This window comes from Macaca mulatta, chromosome 13 (genome assembly GCF_049350105.2).
Source record: "Macaca mulatta isolate MMU2019108-1 chromosome 13, T2T-MMU8v2.0, whole genome shotgun sequence".
Lineage (NCBI taxonomy): Eukaryota > Metazoa > Chordata > Mammalia > Primates > Cercopithecidae > Macaca > Macaca mulatta.
This window is the reverse complement of record NC_133418.1, coordinates 123,184,492-123,206,666: the sequence shown is the minus strand read 5'-3', so window position 1 is coordinate 123,206,666 and position 22,175 is coordinate 123,184,492. Positions and strand designations below refer to the sequence as shown.

General features: G+C 47.6%; 1 protein-coding gene across 8 annotated transcripts in view; it reads right to left on the bottom strand.

The window, feature by feature from the left end:
- PXDN (peroxidasin) overlaps nucleotides 1–22,175 on the bottom strand; it is a 112,684-nt gene that overhangs the window by 20,108 nt on the left and 70,401 nt on the right. For all 8 annotated transcript variants that reach the window (XM_028832023.2, XM_077958729.1, XM_028832021.2 and 5 more), the window contains 8 exons: nucleotides 21,668–21,837; nucleotides 14,243–14,515; nucleotides 12,973–13,089; nucleotides 11,504–11,662; nucleotides 9,977–10,089; nucleotides 8,794–8,950; nucleotides 2,583–2,691; nucleotides 1,817–1,974 (listed from right to left, as the gene is read on the bottom strand). In XM_028832023.2, the coding sequence (XP_028687856.1) occupies nucleotides 1,817–1,974; nucleotides 2,583–2,691; nucleotides 8,794–8,950; nucleotides 9,977–10,089; nucleotides 11,504–11,662; nucleotides 12,973–13,089; nucleotides 14,243–14,515; nucleotides 21,668–21,837 (1,256 nt within the window). The remainder of the gene's footprint in view (nucleotides 1–1,816; nucleotides 1,975–2,582; nucleotides 2,692–8,793; nucleotides 8,951–9,976; nucleotides 10,090–11,503; nucleotides 11,663–12,972; nucleotides 13,090–14,242; nucleotides 14,516–21,667; nucleotides 21,838–22,175) is intronic.

Below are 22,175 nucleotides of genomic sequence, written 5' to 3'. Positions count from 1 at the left end.
TGGAGTCTCTCTCTGTCGCCCAGACTGGAGTGCAGTGGTGCGATCTCGCCTCACTGCAAGCTCCGCCTCCTGGGTTCACGCCATTCTCCTGCCTCAACCTCCCAAGTAGCTGGGACTACAGGCGCCTGCCACCACGCCCAGCCAATTTTTTTTTTCTTTTGCATTTTTAGTATTTTTAGTAGAGACAGGGTTTCACCGTGTAAGCCAGCACAGTCTCAATCTCCTGACCTCGTGAGCCCGCCTCAGCCTCCCAAAGTGCTGGGATTACAGGCGTGAGCCACAGCGCCCAGCCCCCTCGGTCTAAATCTTTCTATAATTGGCATGTAATGACACACAATGGACATGCAATTCCTCACAAGGAACAACTTCCAACAGCCTGGCTTCGAGGAGACGTTTCCAGATGGCTTTATTTCTGTGGTGGCAGCAGAACCCACTTACTGAGCTGCCACAGTAATGTTTAAAGATCTGATCCTGTAACTAAATGAAGAAAGGTAGGGAGTATCAAGAAATTACACTTAGTAACTTCCCTCTTCATTCTCTGGAGAGAACATGGCCTTTCTACCAGGAGACTGGCACCAGGGACTTGGGAAGGGGATGGGACCCTACATGCCTGGTGCCTCTCACCCTAGTCTCCCCCCGCACCTGACAAGCACAAAGTGCCAAATAAACACTTGTTGAAATAACAAAATGGGCTCTGATGCATCTCCCCAAGAATGTGCCTGGGAGGCGAGGATGGAGTTTCATCCATCAAGAAAAGCAGAAACATTGAGAGGCCTCCAACCCAGTATTTCCTGCCCTGCCCCGCCCCGCCCCCAACCACAAGAGGCCAGGCGAGGACTGGGAAGCAGAAGCTGTGGAATGCGCAGTTTTGCATTGGCTGGTGCCTGGGCTTCAGCACCAACAGGGCTCCAAAACCTAACAGGTTGGGGCTGGCTCAGAGCAACACTTTACTCCGAAGACGGGGATAAATTACCCTACAGGTCTCAAAATTCCACGCCTCCTTCATTGAACCCTTGAAGAATATTTTTTGCTCTAATCGTAAAAGATATGCTCATTGAAAACAATTTGGAAAACTGAAAAATTATAAGGCAGTTCTTTCATCCCACAGGGACAGCTACTGTTGCATTCTCCTCCGTGCTCTGTGTGTGTGTGTGCGTGTGTGTGTGTGTGCGCGCGTGCACAGAACTGTGAGTAACCAGCTGCTGCTCAAAATGATGATTTTACATAAGAAAGTCAGGGTCCTCTACGGGTTCATCAATAGTACAACTACCAGCAAGGACAATAATGACATGTAAAGGCATCTGTTCTTTACTGGGCAATGGCAAAGTGCCAGAGCAGCGTGAGTGGGGGACATACCTCCCCCAACAGCATCTCCACACCAGCCCGAGGTGATCTCATCAGCTGGTTTCACAGACCAGGGACTCTTCAGAAACAGCCCTCCTAATACGCATGGCGCCGCATTCCCAGGACACAGCGTCACTCAGGGAGCAAGCACGCTGCCAAGTCCTCCCTTACGGCTCATTTGTTGCAGAGGGACTGGGCTTGCATAACCCACTCTGGCCAGGTGGACCTGCTGTAGCCTGACCAGCACTCCAAGGGACTTCATGTCCCCCAGAGATTCCTATTAAACCAAAGTGACAGCGACAGGGCTGTAGGGCTCAAGAGGACTCACAGTTTAAGGAAATAATTTCACAGTTCATAAGCACAGTGGGAAAGAAAGTGCTGGAACTCTTCCCTAGGAATGTGACTTAACTGTGGCATGTTCAACCCCATTACTCAGGCCATGGAGGAGGAAGGAAAAGGCTTTGGTACTGACTTGTCCCGTTGAGGTCGACCATCAAGCCGTGCTGCACGTGCTCCTGAATGAGCTGCAATGTCCGTTCAAAGATTTCTCCTGCCCGGGCCTGTTCAACCGTGTAAGGATCCCTCGGATACCGGAACAAGGCCAGCAAATCATTTGGAGAACGAGGACGGCTAACCAGAGTTTAGGGAGAAAAAAAGGAAAAATGAAACAGATTACTGAAGATAAAATTCACAGTATCCAAAAATATAATCATTGCTATGAATATTTCTACAGCTACTTTCTACAACATAATGTACTATACCTTCCTCATCCGGAGTGGAGGCAACAAAACAAAAACAAAACAGACAAAAACCGGAAGACACTAAAAACAGATAATTAATTAAGTCAATAGAGAAAATCGCAGATATTGCATTTCAAATAAGAGGCAGAAAAACTGCTTTGGGATCAGCAACATGAACAAATACACTAATGACTTTTAAACTATTTGTTTTTGCCAAATCATGGAGTCATAAGCCAAAGGAATGAGTTGAAATTTTCAAAGAATGTTTTGGTTATGGATCACAGCCAAATTCTATTTGAAAAGCACACATCCTTCTGTTATTTCAACCCCCAGAAAACTGGTGCCCATGTTGTTCATGATTTTGAAATTAAACATTTTGGTCATCAGATAATCAAATCAAAATTCATATACTAGAACTGCATGCATTCTTTAGTCACTCCCACCTTCACCCTAAAGCTCTGTAATTTGAGGGTCAGCGTGTTTACAGCCCCGTGATACCTGTCAAACAAATGTGTTCGGGTTGAGTTTATAGCTCTGTCAACAGTCGCAATCGCTTCCACAATGGAGGTAGCTACAAACGGATCTCCATTTCGACTGACGTCAGGAACTAGGAAAATACAAAGTCGCGTATTACCAGGAAAAATACTACACAATTACTCATAAAATGATGTCTAGACACTACATCATTTAGCCACAAGGCATACTTTTCTCCAAATGTTATTTCTATTTTTCAAATCCAAACTCAAATTATTTTCTCACAAATTCTACTAGAAGCTGTTGTCAGACAGCATGAAAATTACAGACTTTAGCTTTTGAAATCATGTTATACCTAAGAAGACAGGAAGTAGTTATAACATGAAGCATGGAAGATCTTATACTACATGCGGCAGCACATGGGAGGTGTGGACTGAGGCCTCCCTGTGTGGCCAGCTGAGCGGACAAGATGTCTGTGGGGACACCTCAGGGTCCAGCAGATCTCATCCATTCCTCTCATCAAGGGCCACAGCCTCCCTGGACTCTGGGATCCTAACCCGCTCCCCTCTTTAAAGATCTGCTGCCTCCATGATCCCATCTTCTTGCCTGTGGACTTGTATCATTACACAGGGCAACTCCTTTCTCACACACACCACACATCACACACACACAATCACATTATACACACAAAAGCACACACAGCACCTACATAAAACATTATACAGAGACACACACACACTATACGTAGCACATTACATGCATGCCACACACAGATCCATACCACACACATACCATACACACAGCACATTATACACACATATCACATTATACACACAAACACATACCACACATACACATTATATACACAGAAACACATATACCACCTACACAGAACATTATATACAGACACACGCCACGCCACACATAACACATCACACACACACCACACAGATACATATCACACATGCACCACACACATAGCACATTATACACACACAAATCACATTATACCCACACACCACACACACATCACTTTATACACACACATCACATTGTACACACAAACACACATACACCACACACAAATCACATTGTACACATACACCAGAGGTACCCACCACACACTGCACATTATACACAGACACACAGACACCACACACACACACCTGCCCCTCCTGACAGAAACCTGCCCCCACCTGACTGAAACCTGTCCCCTCCTGACAGGGATCTGCCCCCTCCTTACTGGGATCTGCCCCTCCTGACAGGAACCTGCCTTCTCCTGACAGAAACCTGCCTTCTCCTGACTGAAACCTGCCCTCTCCTGACTGAAACATGCCCCCTTCGGACAGGGACCTACTCCCTCCTGACATATCCCACCTACATAGCACATTAAACACAGACACACACCACACATAGGACATGACATGCACACCACACACAGAAATATGCACCACACACACAGAAGATTATACATACAGATACACACAAAAATCACACATCCATCACACTACACTCAGATACACACCACACACACATCAAACACACATACACACCACACAAATACAACACACCCAGCACATTATAAATAACACACACAGTCCACCAAACATACAAATACACACGACACTATACACACAGATACATACTACACATGCCACACCATAGCACACCACACATACTCATCACACTATATAAACACACACGTACACATACCACACAACACACACACCCCCCAAACACCACATAAACACACAACATACACAAACACATCAAACCAAACACAGAAACATGTACACACACAATCGCACACCTTATCTACCCCTAAAGTTACTGCCCTCTTTCTGGTTCCCTCTTGTCATTCTTTTCTGCTTAATACTAAGTCCCTAGTTGATATTTTACCAAATACTATAAACTAATTCCAACCAACTTTTATTTTTAGTGATAAAACAGCTCTAACCATCTCACGCAATGACACGAACCCCAATAAATCCAAAGTTGATTTCATTTTTCTTCAACATACGCAGTCTTTTGACAGACGCTGACACAGCTCAACGCACCCTTACAAAAAGGCTTCTTTCACTTGGCTGCTGGGACACAGCCCTCCATGGGGACCTGCCCCCTCTTGACAGAGACCTGCCCTCTCCCGACAGAAAGTTGCCCCCTCCTGACTGAAACCTGCCACTTCCTGACAGGGACCTGTCCCCTCCTGCCTGAAACCTGTCCCCTCCTGAATAAAATGGGTCCCCTCATGACAGGGCCTGCATACTCCTGACTGAAATCTGCCCCATCCTGACTGGGACCTGCCCCCTGACAGGAACCTAACCCCTCCTGACTGAAACATGCCCCCTTCGGACAGGGGCCTACCCCTTCCTGACCGGAAGCTATCCCCTCCTGCCTCAGACCTGTCCCCTCCTGACTGGGATCTACCCCCTCTGACTGAGAACTGCCCTCTCCTGACTAAAACCTACCCCCTGATGACAGGGACCTGCCCCCTGCTGACAGGGACATGCACTCTTTAAACTGCAACCTAACCCCTCCTGACTGGGCAGGGACCTGCCCCCCACCCGACTGAGATCTGCCCCCTCCTGACTGAAACTTACTCTCTCCTGACTGGAACCTGTCACCTCCAGACTGGGAACAGCCCCCTCCTGACAGAAACCAGCCCCAACCTGACTGAAACCTGTCCTCTCCGGAGACCTGTCCTCTCCTGACTGGGACCTGCCCCGTCCTGGCTGGGCTCTACTTCCTCCTGACAGAAACGTGCCCTCTCCTGACAGGGACCTGCCCCAACCTGACTGAAACCTGCCAACTCCCGACAGGGACCTGCCCCGTCCTGGCTGGGCTCTACTTCCTCCTGACAGAAACGTGCCCCCTCCTGACTGGGACCTGCCCCCTCCTGACATAAACCAGCCCCCTCCTGACTGAAACTTACTCTTCCTCCTGACAGAAACCTGTCACCTCCAGACTGGGAACAGCCCCCTCCTGACAGAAACCAGCCCCAACCTGACTGAAACCTGCCACCTCCTGACTGAGACCTGCCCCGTCCTGCCTAAAACCTGGCCCCTGCTGACTGAAAGCAGCTCCCTCCTAACAGGGACCTGCCCCCTCCTGACAAAGAACTACCCTCTCTTGACAGCGACCTGCCCACTCCTGACAGGCACCAGCCCCTCCTGTGTGAAACCTTCCCCCTCCTGACAAGAACCTGCCCCTTCCTGACTGAAACCTGCCCCCTCCTGACTGAAACCTGCCCCCTCCTGACTGAAACCTGCCCCCTCCTGACTGAAACCTGCCCACTCCTGACGGAGACCTAGTCCCTTCCTGACAGGGACCTGCCCCCTCCTCACTGGGACCTGCTCCTCACTGTGATCTGCTTTCTCCTGGTCTCTTCCTCCTGAGCACTCCTCTTCAGCTGTGGGCTCTCGCACTCTCTCTCTCTCTCTGAGTCAGGTCAGTCCTACCCTTGCTCTCTGTTACCGTCTCCGCATGCGTCCACTGTCAGTGTCTTTATGATCATTCTGCCTTGCCCGCCAGGCCTCTGATGCTGGAGCTCCAGCCCAGTGACCAGGTGTTCCGGTCCTCCGCAGCATCTCCCTGTGTGGTTCCATTTCACGCTGTTGTCTTATCATTCCCAACTTGACACCATCGTCCTGACCTCTCCCTGCAGTTCACTTCGTGCCCCTAACCACCCACTCCAGGCTTTTCCCTTTTCCATGCTCAAACAGGACTCCTCCATCGCCTCTTCCCCCAGGCTGGCTTCTCCCCAACTGTTTCTGGGTCTCAATCAGTGACACTGGCAAAGCCCAGCAGTCACCCCACAGTGCGAGCCAACTATTGCCAGGCCCCTCAGATCTGCTGTTGGCCGCCTGCCCAGGGACTGGCCCTGCAGAGCCCAGCTGTGCGCCCGGATGCAGGCACTCCTTCTCCCACTTGGCCAGGCACTCTCTGCTGTCCTTCCCGATACCTCATCCCGCCACTTTATCCACAACCCAAGCCGAGTCTTAGGAAAGCAGACCAGCTCGCGGTGCTCCCTGCTGGGAACTTCCTCATGGCGTCCTGGTATGTCCGCAAGGACAGTCGAACTCTGCAGCCCGGTCAGCACCAGCACCCCGAGAACTGCCCCAGCCCTGTGCTCCCCACCCCCTCGGCATTGGGCTCATTCTGACCCCAGAACCCCACCCCTCTACTCTCCCCGACCAGGCTGCCCCCTCATCTCCCGTGGCTCCTTCTGCTCAGAATTCAATACTCAGGCGAGTGCTGACCCCCTCTGCTTCCCACTCTGACCCATGCCTTGCCCTGCGGTTTCTCGTGGACTCCTCACTATCTGAGTGTGACTGTGAGCTCATCTCACTGCTTCTTATTCATCTCAGGATCTAACTCCATGGAGCCGAGCGCCTGGCACACCTGGCTCAGCACTGAGGACAGAGTCCAGCCCACGAAGGCATTTGCTGAATGAATGACCAAGCGGCGGCGACTATCGGTGTAACTGGGTCAACCCAGGGCCCTTCTGAACCACCTTCTTACAACATGTGTTCACACCCAGCTATGGATGGACACCTCCAGCCTCATTTACTTCACCGCTAACAAACATCACAGGCACATGGATTAGGTGAGCTCGTCGGCTATTTTACATATTTGAGGAAGGTACACATGGACAAATCAAATGGCTAAAAAGAATTTCAGCTAGGCAGAAACCTACTTTTGTGTGTATCTCAGAGCTCAAATTGACTAATTTTTGGAATGCAATATTTTTATGCCAATAGGTAGATAAGTCATACCATTTTACATAATTTTATGACTCTAATATTTCATTCTTATTAATGGTTTAAGTGGAATTTGTTTTTCTACAAGCAATGATCCCAGAAAACTAATCCAAAAGCATTTCTTTATCTATCTTTTTATAAAAAGAAAAGAAATCCAACCACAATATTAATGATGATATTTTGGGGGGATGGAATTATGGGTGGAAGATTAAATTTCAGATGTAGTTAATTCATGTTAAGGTGGCATTGTTCCAAGCAAAAAACAAATATTAATTTAAAATAATCTACTAGTTTTTAAGTTTCATCAACTTAATTTTACACTTAATTTTACATCAACTTTACATCTCACACTCTACATATAATGGGAAATAAGGTCACTTAAGACTTTTCCTAAATAATTCTGAAAAGTCTTTTTTCAGAATTCCATTACGGTTCACATTTACGTCTGCCATGTTCACGGCACTGAGGGGGGTCACTCTTCTTGTCTGTTAACAAGTCCCATGGAGAAGGCGGATCAGTCACGACGAGAGTGGAAAAGGCAAAAACAGAGTCACAGTGGAGGCCCAGGGGGAGGGCCAGTGCCCGCGGGGAGTGGGGTGATGGCCAGAGGGTCCTTTACCCCGTGAAGGGGGGTTTGTGCACGTTCTCAGAGTGCTGTTAACTCTAGGGGGACAGAGCTGGAGTGGGAACACACCACTGATGAGATGCAGGTTTGGGTCACATCATAAAGACTCCATGCAAAGCTAAAGGGTGTGAGTGTCACCCTGGTGGCCACAGGAGACACGGAGAAGGGTCAGGGACACACGACGGGCATCACTGAGTCTGTGGGTTGAGAAAGAGGGGCCAGAGCGACCCGGGCCTCTGTTATAAGAACCCAGACAAGGTGCCAAGGGCCTCGGGGTGAGTGGGATGGAAGCGGTGGGGGGACCAGGATGCAAACAGGCAGATGCAGGCATGGAGTCAGGACGGCTCTAGGAGCACTGACTGGATCTAGGTAAGGCTGCCTACAAGCACCTAGAGGTTCCCACTGAAAGATGCTTCCGGAGCATTCCTGGCCACAGCCCGGGGAGAGAGACACCACAGCTAAGGAATCGGAATCTCATCAAGCAACCACATTTGCCAAATTATAACTGTAAATTACACCTGGTCATTTCTGGACAGATGCGGACGACCCGAGAGCAAACCTCTGCCCAGTGGACGGGCTGCAGGGTAAGGCGTTGCCCAGTGGACGGGCTGCAGGACAAAGCTCTGCCCAGTGGATGGGCAGCAGGGCCTGCAGGTGCCTGAGTGGAGGGGAAGGGCTGGCGAACAGCCTGGCTATGCACCAGGAGAGTGTCCCCACCTGGGAATCACAGGTGCTCTGTCTTCTGAATAATTCTGAACAGCCTAAGCCAATGGGCCTGGGACTGCACTAGGGGCCTGCTGGCTTTCTTTGTGGATACCACGTGGGTAGATGTGGGCATGTAGCATCTTACCGTTCACACTGAGCACCATGCTCACCGAGGCCGACCCAATGGTGTTCCGGGCTACACACTCATAGCGGCCTGCGTCTGCAGGGCCAACGTCATTGATGGTCAAGAATCCCTCAGGGCTGATGTGAAATTTTCCGCTTTCTGTCACCTGAACCCCATCCTGGAGCAAAACAGAATGAAAACAGTAATAGAAATAAGACTAAGAAGCAGAAGTTGTCTGACCTAGGGTTGGGGGAGGGGAGACATTTGTTAGGATTTGCAAATGGAGAAGCTCCCAGGCTGTGCTCGGATCCATCCAGGCCTGGGAAGGGAAGGAGACATGGTCAGTTCTTCCAGTGCCAAGCTGGCGAGATAAACTCTTTCCACATCTCATTCTTCAGGAGAACAGAGCTTGATAGCTTGAGGCAAGGATGATTTTCCACAATAAGGAGAAGTGGCACCAATGATGACTCCCTTAGACACCCGCCATGGTAGGGGGCCCTACAAAGAGACCTAGGAGTGTCTCAGAAAGAGAGGGCATTGGTCCAAGGGCAAAGAAGGATTCAGAGGCAGACACAGAGGGGCAGGTGACCTCCCAGCTGAGGCAGGAGCAAGAGCAGATGCCTGGAGTGTGTGCGGCGAGGAAGGAAAGGACACAGAGATTCACAGGGAGTGCAGGGATGCGGTGGAGGACGGGACCGTCTCCGCTGAGCACTCTCCTTCTGTGAGGACCAGCGCGGCCGGCCCTGTGCTCCCGGGAGGGATTTCACAGAAACACGGGTCATGGTGTGTGAGTGCTGCCCACATCTTCCTATTGAGCTTAATAAAAACAGCAAAGAAATGAAATAACAATGTAAACCCTTCCTTATTGATGATGAGACCGTAGTTCTGTAAGAGGGTTATTCTTTGCTTTTGTTACGGAAAAGATTAAAAAAATGGAATGCTCCAAGTTTGTTTTGTTCTTATTAGTAAGGATGCCCTGAGAAACCTCAAGGCTTACGATCTGAATGTTTTTCTTTCTGCTACAGAAAGTCTGTAGAGGAAGTGGGCAGGCAGCAGCTGTCCAGCCCATCACACCCCACAGCAGAGGGGAGGCTGGGGCATGGGCACTGCCCTGCCTACCTTGTTCCAGGTGGTGGGTGGTGTGGGCGCCAGCCCGTCTATCTTGTATCTGGGTGGTGGCTGGCTCGGGCATCGGCCCACCTACCTTGTTCCAGGTGATGGCTGGCTCGGGCTCGCCCTGGGAGCTGCATGGGAGCTGCACATTGGCGCCCACCTCCACCGTTGTGTCGCTGGGAATGCTGGCAAACACTGGGGTGACTGGAAGGCAGATGTAGATAATCCAGGAAAATGAGTCAATCACATCAGAAAACTTCAGAAGAACAAAATTCCCTGCCCTCCATCAGGCCCACCCAGAGATGCTGGCAGCTCGCAGTCAGTTTCAGAATGGGCCCTTTCCCTGCCTCCCAGCGGCCTCTGCACAGGGCGGGGGAGCCTGAAAGGTCCCAGGGAAGATCAGCCCGCCTCCCTGTCTCCCAGGGCAAGGAGAGCAAAGTGCAACCAGTGTCTTCCCTGCTCAGAGACAAACAGCCACAGGGTCCAGGACGGGCTGGCGGCCATGTCCTCCAGCCCTGGCCCCTCACTGATGGCGGGGCAGTCTCAGGCATATGCTGTGCCGCAGGGCCCACGGAGGACAACGAGCTCTGGGGAGAGCCCCACTCTTGGAGAAGGAAACAGAGGAGCTTCCTCCTCTGAAAGAGCAGGAGCGTGGCTGACTGCGGGGATCTGGGGGGCCGCTCAGAAATCCCACCCCCGCATTCTCTACACAGGCACCCAGAGTCCCGCTAGGTCAGGGACGCAAAGGGCAAAACCAAGAAACACAGAGCCAATCGGACAGGTCAGCCGTCAACAGCCTGCTGATGACAGGCTGGGGGAAGCCCCTTCCAGAGGTCCGCAGCGTCTCAGAACATCCCCAAAAGGGACACAAGGAAATCCAGCCCTATCCTCCCCGCACGTCATCTCTGCCCCACTCCCCACATTCTCCATGACAAGCTCAGGGTCTGTGGCCACCTGGACTGCTCTGCTCTGGGGGCCACTCATGCTAACACTGGAGTTAGCACAGGACGCCTGCAACACGAGGGCTGGGTCAGTGGCCTTCGCTCTTGCAGAGGCCACAATCAGTGCTACGCTGACTCTATCAGGAGGGATATGAGGTTGCGGGGATCCTTCTCATTGCAGAGAACAGGCAAAGGCAACATCCAAAAAGGACAAGAGGAAGGCTGGGGTCCAAGGATGAGCTGGCAGACGGGAGAGAAACCGGATTTGGCCCTCGTGACACATCATGTGGGGTCTGTGCCTTGGGGGCGGACTTGATTACACTGTGTTACTTAAATAACCACCCCAGAAAGGGTAGTTAGAAACAACCCTTTTCTAAAATAATCTTAATTAACTAAGGGAAAAAAACCAAACAGACTTTAACAAGTCAATCTTATCCAAGTTCAAAACAACCATCACTGAAAAATAAGCAAATGGTTTCACCAGCTAAAGGGACAGAGATTGAATGAGCTACTATGCAGACACCTTGGGGGCACAAGCACAATGACGGTGCATAAAATGCAGAGAGAAGAGCCAACACTTCATAACGAAGAATAATACTAAGGTCAGCTGCAGAATCTGTGTTTCCTGATGACTGATCTGAGAAAATCAATTCAGTCCACATCCTCCTGGCACCTACCTCTGGGCTGCACAGTCAAGTGGGCCACGACCTTCTGGGAGCCGATGATGTTGACAGCCTGGCATTCGTACTGGCCCTGGTCGTGGAGGGCAACCCCGGAGATTCTAAGTGTTCCCGACGACAGGACCAGGTGCCGCCGGTCCACGGAGAGCTGGCTCCCTGCAAGGGCATGGGTCCATTACACTGGACACTCGGACGTATGGAGAACTCCTGCTCTCAAACTGACAGCATCACAGACGCTTGTCTCCACCTGGGTCGGGGCACCGAATAATTTGGCCTGGCCCTGCATAAGCAAATCTTTGACTCCCCAGCAGACACCATGGTGATACCTGAATGTCCCCACACCCGTAACTCAAGAGAGAGGGGTTGACAGGGGCAGAGAACAGAGGGAAAAGCATTACACAGGGAGCCAGGAAGATGTGGGAACTCGGGGGGCTCTAGTGGGGGTGGATGGCCAGCTGGGAGAACCAGGGCAGGGAGCCAGGAAGACGTGGGGACTGGGGGGCTCTAGGGGGGCGGATGGCAGGGCAGGGAGCCAGGAAGACGTGGGGACTCGGGGGGTCTGAGGGGGCGGATGACCAGCTGGGAGAACCAGGGAGAGGACTGAGTGCTGGAGCTGATGAAGAGTCAAGTGAGGCCCCAGCACGTTCCTTTTGGGGATAAGTCTCTTCTGTTCCGCCCATAACTGCCTGAGAAAAGGGGAGTCCAGGGCGTGTGATGCAGGCACAGGCCTCCTTCCCAAAGACTCCTGGGTGGGGCCCCTCAGAGGGATGAAGGGATGGGCTGGCCATTTGGTGCAAGCTGGAGTGGACAGGAGGTCTCAGGGCCACTGCCTGCATCCCAGGACAGGAACCAGGAGGTCTGTGTAGCTCCTTCTCCGGCAGTTTCAGCTCCTGCCCTCATCCCAACCCCCATCCAGGCTGTGCCTCTAGCAGTAACGTGCCCAGTGACCTTCCCATTGAAGGAAGAGTGCTGGGACTGTAGGCAAAGAATGTGATGAAAGGTCACGACGCTGAACGGCGAGGTGACAGTGAGGGCTCTGGGAAGCAAAGTCAGAGCAAAAGCTGTTTGTCTGTTTCAATATAGTCCATGACTGTTTCCAGAAAATTCTATCCTCCATGCAAATAGATTCCTTCAAGATGCTACTTAAAAGCACGACCTAGAGACTATCTGAAACAAGGCAGGTGTGAGGGAGTCAAAGGCAGGAACCCCAAGTCTCTTCTGTAATGACAGAGCTTCTTAGAGTTTCCTGCCATGATGTCCATGAGGGACAGCCGTGCATGGACAGGAAGCCACGGGGGGGTGTGCAGACACCTCTGCGCTTCCCAGTGCCTTGGTCCTGTGGGATCCAGTCCCAGCTCAGCCCTGTCCAGAACACATTGGGGGTTGCCTGGGCATGGTGGAAAAGTGTGCTTCCTGTGTCTGTGGCTGCAGAGGGAGCAGGCAAAGGCCTGGGGCCTGGCTCTTACCTCCCTTGGTCCAGGCAATGACGGGCGGCGGGTTGCCCTTGGCTTCACACTGGAAATCCACAGTCTGGCCCTCGATGACAACTCTGTCCTGAGGCGTCACAGTGAACTGAGGAAGAGCTTCCGGAGAGAAAGCATTCGAAACAGGACATGTAAAAAGCAGCATGGGGTAAAAACGCCACCAAGAAAATGACCACAGTCTTGGCAGACACCTGACGGTTAGAAGCGATGTCTACAACGAAGAGTCAGAAAGAGGCAGAGGGCACAGGAGAAGATGGGAGCGAAACAGAAAGAAGATGAAGGACGGGTGAGTTCTCAGCATCACCCTGGAAAGCACACAAAGACTGTTCAACCACACCGTCAGCTGCAATGCACACAGGGCACAGATGAGGCCACACTGAAGCTTGTGGACACCAGGCTGACTTACAACGATTCCTCTCAATCCTCACCCTAAACTAATATTTGCAAATGCTTAAAAAAATGCCATCTGGTATAGCTGTGTGCGATGATAGTGGTTATTATCACTGGATGAAAAACATGACTTACAGAACAGTATTGTCTGGTATGATTCCATTTTTATACAAGTAACAGCCACAAAAAAAGTAAATCCACGTAACACGGCTGCATTGGTGTACATGCAAATAAAACCAGAAAGATGCTCGACAGATTGCCAGTGAGACAGGAAAGGGTTGAAGAGAGGCTGGCAGAAGGAAATGATTTCTCTATCTCTAATCATCTCTAATAATTTAGCTTTTGCACTTCTGTGTTGTTTGAATGTTTTCCAACACACGTCCCACTTCACAAGAATAACTCATTTTACAGTCCATTAAGCAATGTAGAAATACATGGCAGAAGGCGTAAAACGATGAATACTCCCAGGAGACTACATCCAAAACTGATCTTAAGGAAGGATTCAAAGCTGTCTGCAAGGTGTATCAACCACCTTACTGCACATGTGCACGCACGCACACACACACACAAACACACACACACACTCACTTATCCGACAGACACTCCTGCTGGCCAGGTGCTGGAGGTACAGAGACACCACAGCCAGCACACAGAGCCCGTCCTACTGAGCCTTCTGATGCAAAAATCTACAAATTGCGATCATCTGTAGGTAGTCCAATGGGGGTATAATGGATAAAAATAACCTGAGTGAAGTAGACAGGGCAGAGATTCTATGGAGCGTTGGTGGGTATGGCAGTGCAAGCTGGTGGAGCGGGGAGGAAGGGGCTGAGCCCTGGCTCTGGCACAGAGGATGGATACCCACCCTGGACGATGATGAACGCAGTGGCATGGACGCTGTCAATGCTGTTGGTCGCAGAGCACGCATACTCTCCGCTGTCCTCCTGGACGACGTTCTGTATGTAAAGCCCGCCAGAAGGTGTGATGTTCACTCGCGGGTCGACGGGCAAGGGTGTGCGGTCACCTCTCGTCCAGGAGATTCGCGGCGGGGGGTGGCCTGTGGCGCTGCACTCCAGCGTGACGCTCTCCCCAACCAGCACCTCTGTATTCTGTGGCTGGATTACAAAAGTGGGTCGAGCTGTCACAATTAAACAGAAATTCTCAATTAATTTCTCCCGGTTTGACATGGTTTTTGCTTGATTTTTCCTATGTCAGGCTATTAATTCTATTTACCACCAAAATAGGGCAAAACAAACACAATGTAACTGCATATTTTCTTTTTAAAGAAATGTGCAGACAATAAAAATGGTTCACAGCCTCGGGTCAAACAACATGCAGGCCACCTGAGCAAAGTGAGCAACCATGGCTGCTTAGGAAAAGCTAACGAGGAAGGGCTTTTTCTTAAAACATGTGCTGAACTCCATGGAGGATCCTTATTTCTAAATAAAATACATTATGTCAGTCTTGTTAGACCTTGCTAGTAGTTCCTACTGGCACAAATTATTGTTAGTGAAGTATATTTAGAGTATACAAAAATAACAAATTTACTCATAAAAAGTGCAAATTAAAAGTAAGCAAGAAATAATATTTTTCAAATTTAAATCCAGAAAAAAGCCCTACAATTACGATGTGTTTCATGCGTGAGTTTGTGTGGAAACAGAACTCTCCCACGCTGGTAGTGAGAGCATGCCCTGGCCCAGCCCACCTGCAGAGACGTGGCCGTGCATACCAGCACTGAACATGTGCACACTCTATTGCCCAGAAATTACCCGGCTAAACAAAAGCTAGCAGAAGATAAGAAATAACTAAGATTAGAGCATAACTGAAGGAGACAGAGACACGAAAAACCCTTCAAAAAAAATAAATGAATCCAGGAGCTGGATGAATTTGAAAACATTAACAAAATACATATTTTGTTAATCTGTTTGACAAGCAGATTAGATAGACTGCTAGCCAGACTAATAAACAAGAGAGAAGAATCAAATAGGATAAAAAATGATAAAGGGGATATCACCCCTGACCGCAAAGAAATACAAACTACTATCAGAGATTACTATAAACAGCTCTACACAAATAAACTAGAAAATCTAGAAGAAATGGGTAAATTCCTGGACATATACACCCTGCCAAGAGGGTATTCAAATAGGAAGAGAGGAACTCAAATTGTCTCTGTTTGCAGACGACATGATTATATATTTAGAAAACCCCAACATCTCAGCCCCAAAACTCCTTAAGCTTACAAACAACTTCAGCAAAGTCTCAGGGCACAAAATCAATGTGCAAAAATCCCAAGCATTCCTCTACACCAATAACAGACAAGCAGAGAGCCAAATCCTGAGTGGACTCCCATTCACAATTGCTACAAAGAGAATAAAATACCTAGGAATACAACTTACAAGGGACATGAATGACCTCTTTAAGGAGAACTAGAAACCACTGCTCAAGGAACTAAGAGAGGATACAAACAAATAGAAAAACATTCCATGCTCTTGGATAGGAAGAATCAATATTGTGAAAATGGCCATACTGCCCAAAGTAATTTATAGATTCAATGCTATTCCCATCAAGCTACCACTGACTTTCTTCACAGAACTAGAAAAAACTGCTTTAAATTTCATATGGACCAAAAAGGAGCCCATATAGCCAAAACAATCCTAAACAAAAAGAACAAAGCTAGAGGCATCACACTACCTGACTTCAAACTATACTACAAAGCTACAGTAACCAAAACAACATGATAGTGGTACCAAAACAGATACATAGACCAATAGAACAGAACAGAGGCCTCAGAAATAACACCACACATCTACAACCATCTGATCTTTGACAAATCTGACAAAAACAAGCAGTGGGGAAAGGATTCCCTATTTAATACATGGTGCTGGGAAAACTGGCTAGCCATATGCAGAAAACAGAAACTGGACCCCTTCCTTACACCTTATACAAAAATTAACTCAAAGATGGGTTAAAGTCTTAAACATAAAACCTAAAACCATAAAAACCCTAGAAGAAAACCTAGGCAATAGCATTCAGGACACAGGCACGGGCAAAGACTTTGTGACTAAAACACCAAGAGCAATTGCAACAAAAGCCAAAAGTGACAAATGGAATCTAATTACACTAAAGAGCTTCTGCACAAGAAAAGAAACTATCGTCAGAGTGAACAGGCAACCTATAGAATGGGAGAAAATTTTTGCAATCTATCCATCTGACAAAGGTCTAATATCCAGAATCTACAAGGAACTTAAACAAATTTACAAGAAAAAAACAAATAACCCCATCTAAAAGTGGGTTAAGGATATGAACAGACACTTCTCAAAAGAAATTTATGTGGCCAAGAAACACGGAAAAAAAAGCTCATCATCACTCGTCATCAGAGAAATGCAAATCAAAACCACAATGAGATACCATCTCATGCCAGTTAGAACGGCGATCATTAAAAGTCTGGAAACAACAGATGCTAGCAAGGATGCAGAGAAAAGGAACGTTTTTACGCTGTTGCTGGGATTGTAAATTAGTTCAACCATTGTGGAAGACAGTGTGGCGATTCCTCAAGGATCTAGAACCAGAAAAATAATTTGACCCAGCGATCCCATTATTGGGTATACACCCAAAGGATTTTAAATCATTCTACTATAAAGACACATGCACATGTATATTTACTGTAGCACTATTTACAATAGCAAAGACTTGGAACCAACCCAAATGCCCATCAGTGATAGACTGGATAAAGAAAATGTAGCATATACCATAGAATACTAGGCAGCCATCAAAAAGAATGAATTCATGTCCTTTGCAGGGACATGGATAAAGCTGGAAACCATCATCCTCAGCAAACTAACACAGGGACAGAAAACCAAACACTGCATGTTCTCATTCATAAGTGAGAGCTGAACAGTGAGAACACATGAATACAGGGAAGGGAACATCACACACTGGGGCCTGTCTGGGGTTTGGGGGACAGGGGACAGAGAGCATTAAAACAAATATCTAATGCATGCGGGGCTTAAAACCTGGACGACAGGTTGATGGGTGCAGCAAACCACCATGGCACATGTATACCCATGTAACATACCCGCACATTCAGCACATATATCCCAGAACTTCAAGTAAAATTTAAAACATATATATATTATGCTAGAAACTTAATCTATAGCTATTTTTACAAGCACATAAAATGTCATATGTCCAAATACATTTTTGTTTGGGCCAGATGTGGTGGCTCATGCCTGTAATCCCAGCACTTTGAGAGGCTGAGGTGGGCACATCACCTGAGGTCAGGAGTTCGAGACCAGCCTGGCCAACATGGAAAAACCCTGTCTCTACTAAAAATACAACAATTAGCCAGTATGGTGGCGCACACTTGTAGTCCCAGCTACGCGGCAGGCTGAGGCAGGAGAATCACTTGAACCAGGGAGTCAGAGGTTGCAGTGAGCTGAGATCTCACCACTGCACTCCAGGCTGGGCAAGAGCGAGACTCTGTCTAAATAAATAAATAAATAATAAATTTGTGTTTTCCTTTTGCCCTGTTGTTTGTTCAGGTCAACCATCCTTATCCACCACGCTAAAATTCAGAAAACTCCAAAAATCATTATTTTTTTGTAACTTATTTGTTTGGAAAATTTGATCTATCTAGCATGAGGATACTTATAGCCTTTATTCTACTTTCTGTGAATATCCATACAGTTTGCTATAGGATATTAATACATTGATTATAGGGCACTATCCCAGACTCTGCTGACCGTCTAAATTGGTATGTGGATTTTACACTATGCTACCCTTCCAAAAATTTACCCAAGTTTCTGAATATCAAAAGACATCTGGCCCAAAGGCTTTTGAATAAAGAACACAGAACTGTGAGAGCTAAAGATTTGGAAAAAAAATCTAAATTCACTCCAAAAGGAAACTTGTTAAATAAATTCAGGGTGCATTTAGATCACGGAATTCTATGCAGCTATAGAAAGAAAGAGAGTAAGAAAACTGATGTATCAAAAGTGAAAGACTAGAAAGATTTCTAAGCTATCATCTGAGAAAAATCACTTGCCTCAAATATGCTTACTTTTTTTTTGTATACACACAGGGAAGAAACTACTAAGCATTTTGGGAAGAGGGAATTGAGCGCATAACGGAAAGAGCCAGGACGACGACTTTCTACCTTTTTATATATGTTAACATGTAAGCTGTGTTAGTCAAATATTTAAGTATAAATTACAAAAAATACAGAAATGACATTTAATATTAGCATTTCTATCAGAATAACAAATTGGAAACCATGAAGCTACTCACAAAAGTAGGAACACCAAAGTCAAAGTCGGCCTTGAGGGCATTCGTAGACCCTTATAACTTAAATTGAGCTTTAAAGAGCCTCATGCAGTACAGAAGACAAGACACAGATCAACAGAGGCCCACGAAGAGAAGTTCGACAGAAAACTGAACAGCTGCATCCCCACAGTGCTGTGCCCTCGGCATGAGAAAAAACTAACTTCAAAACCTGCCTGCCCCACCCAGGGAACGACGCCCAGTACAAGAGATAAATAAATCTCATTTAAGTGTTCTTCACCAAAACCTGGTGCTCACATGAGCTTGCTGCCCAGCTCCCCCTACATCAGCCAGAAGGAAGGTGATCCCCGACAGAAGAGCTGAGATAAACAAAGGAAGGACAAAGGAAGTGGGAACCACATGGATGCATCCAGACAAACACTGGAAGAACAAAATAATAATGTTTATAGGTTAAAAAAACACAAAACAGAACTAAGCACGTCAACTCAGCGGGATGAATACATGTTAGAGGGGAAGGTTATACTAACTTTAGGCTTTGGCAATTTAAGAATGCATTTAAAATTTTCTAGGCTAACCACTAAAAGAACAGAAATGGGTATATAGTGTACAAACTGGTAGTGGGAAGCAAATATGAAAAAATTATTTCCAATTAAAGCAAAAAACATAGAAAAGTTTGGACAAACAGTTCAAAATAAGAGGTAGAATTTATAAATCTCATATTGTTAACTACAATAAACATATTTAAATGGATTAACTTTAAGGAAAACTTAGGATTTTTAAAAAATTTCTAGCTCTGTGTTATTTATATTAAACATCTCAAACATGTGTACGTGGAAAGGCTCGGAGAAAAATGGTGGGAAAAGATACACCTGACAATAAAGATCAAGTAGAGGCTGCTTTTATGTATCTTACAACAAATTTACCTAGAAGCAAAAAGCACTGATAGAAGTGTTATTGATCAAAAATGTAATTCATCAGACAGATAATAACTGCAAACTTTTTATATGCCCCTAATCACAAAGCTTCAGGAGAATGGGTGCGATATGCCCCTTTATGGCCCACGGAGACCTCCACGTCACTCTTTTCCTATTACTATACATTATTACCATAGTCTGCAACAGCAGTTGGCCATTTTTTTTCTGTAAAGGGCCAGACTGCTCCTGTTCTAAGTTCTGAAGGCCACGCAGGTTTTGTTGCTTCTCCTCAACTCCGCCATGGTAGCATACAAGCAGCCACAGACATTGTGCAAAAGAATGAGTGCAGTCATGCTCCAAGAAAACTTAATCATAGACAGTGACGCTTGAATTTCTTCTAGCTGTCATGTCGTCATAAGATACTGTTCTTTTAAAAGTTTTGATCATTTAAAATTGCAGAAAAGTATTCATACACCTTAGGAGAAACAGGCAGTAGGCAGGTGTGGACTGCAGGCTGTAGTGTGCCAGCCTGGCCTAGGCTTCTGGGCTTCCCAGGGCTGGTTCCCCCATGCTGCAGTAACTCCCTGTGCACTGGATGGCGGGAGACTCTTCATTTGTATCTGAGGGAGCTACACCACATGTTCAGACTAGTATACTAAATAGGGCTGTTATTCCTGAGAAAGACCCAAGAATTCAGATCAAAAGGAGCGAAATTTGGAACTCTCAAGCCATAAAGAGCTGGCTAAATATTCCTGTCCAGGAATCAATCAACCTACTCGCATAGTAACTCTTCTAAGTAGTTCATTACTCATAATCCATGGTTATTCTCCTTTGTCTGTAACACATACTTAACAGTACTACATAACTATTTTGTGGACTTTTTAATGCCTTAAAAACAGAGCCCAGGCTCCTTCTGGGAGCAGCGGCTGTGTCTTCACTTCTCTGCACACACCCACAGCACTGACTTTGGAAAGATGCTGAACGCCTTGTGCTGAACATATGGAACGTTGTTTGATTGAGGGCTTTGAGTCAGCAGTACTATACCACTGGGCTTTCCTTTGAACGGAAATGTGAGAGCCGGGAATTCTCAGCCTTCGGTACCCGTTGATTGTGGCTATGCTGGGATGTACCAGGTGATACAGAGATTAGGCCAATTAAGGAGCCGGCATTTAAACAAGAAACACCAAAACCACTTACATTGCCAAACAAAAGGTTTTATAACCATAATGGCCTGAAATACAAAATACCAGGGAAACAGCGACCCTGGCATGATTTGTGGCTGAAGCTAAAGGAAGCCAGAAGGTTTCAGAGAGGAAGTTACACCTGCAGCCTCCGTGGGTAAGGGCTCCGACTCTACCGGCTTCCACACAGGAGGACAGGCAGACCCGTCCAGAGGCGTGAAGGGATCCGCATCGTTTCCCAGAGCCGTGGGGTACACCCAACGCCCCATTCCGCTGTTGTGCAAGGGCCCAGCTCCTCTTCTGAGCAATGGCCACGGATAACACAGGTGGATCAGAGCAGAGTTTGCAACCTGGTGGGGCCCAGATGGATGAGAGGCCACAGCTAGACTTGATGTGGCTGAGACAGTTTTTAAATGTTTTAAATTTACGTGCCATTATCTTAAACATGAAAATATTGGATAAAAATCTAGAATTGTGGTTCCTTTTACATAATCCAAGCCCTTCGCAAAATAGAGACCTTGTTACCACATGGCAACAGCTGGCTGTGCCTGAGTAGCTGTCCCTTCAGAGGGCACCTGGGTGGTGGGGTCAGTGGGTCGGGGGTGGCACAGTCTCTCCAGGTTCCCAAGGCCCTCTCTCTCCATGGGCTGGGCTCACAGCATGGACTGCCCCGGCTGTGTGGACTATGAGTGTGTCCCCAGATGAGGGGCTAACTGGGGACCACAGCACCGCTCACAGATCATCTACGACCCTGCGCTTCGAAAGCTCTGTGAGCCAACCCTGTATTGCAGCTTCAACTTCAGACTTCAATGTTCATTCTTATTTTACTGAGTTGGGGTGCAAGGAAAGAAGAAGGCAGATACTGAGGGACGACAATTCTGGGCGGAACCCAGGTGTGAAATGCCCACCACATACCTGGAGACCCGAAGTACCTGAGGGTCACCTCTTGCGTCTTCACCTCTCCGGCCACGTTCTTTGCCATGCACTGGTAGATACCCTGGTCCGTCTCCTGTGTGTTCTGGATCATCAGGGTCCCATCATCCAGCAAGTTTAGGCGGGAATCTGTCTTCATGCTCAGCTCGTTACTACAAAGACAGAAATTTTGTCTGGTCAAGTGTTGAAAGCACAAAGACGTACCTCACCCATCCCCAGCACAGGGGTTTCCAGCCTTGCAGCAGGTGTATCAGAGCTCGTGCGAGCAACAGCTCACCTTCCAGGGTGTCCTCCTTCCTGGCAGCCCCTGATCTAACAGGCAGTTCTGAAAAGGGGACCGCGTATTCACACATCTCATTCACTCAGATACTTATCCTTAGTATTCACATGTTCAATCTATCTACATGTTTTAAAGTGTTCCTAATTCCAAAGGAGAAAGCAATGAACAAAATGGAAAAAATTCCAAGGAAACATTTTTTTTTGTTTCTGG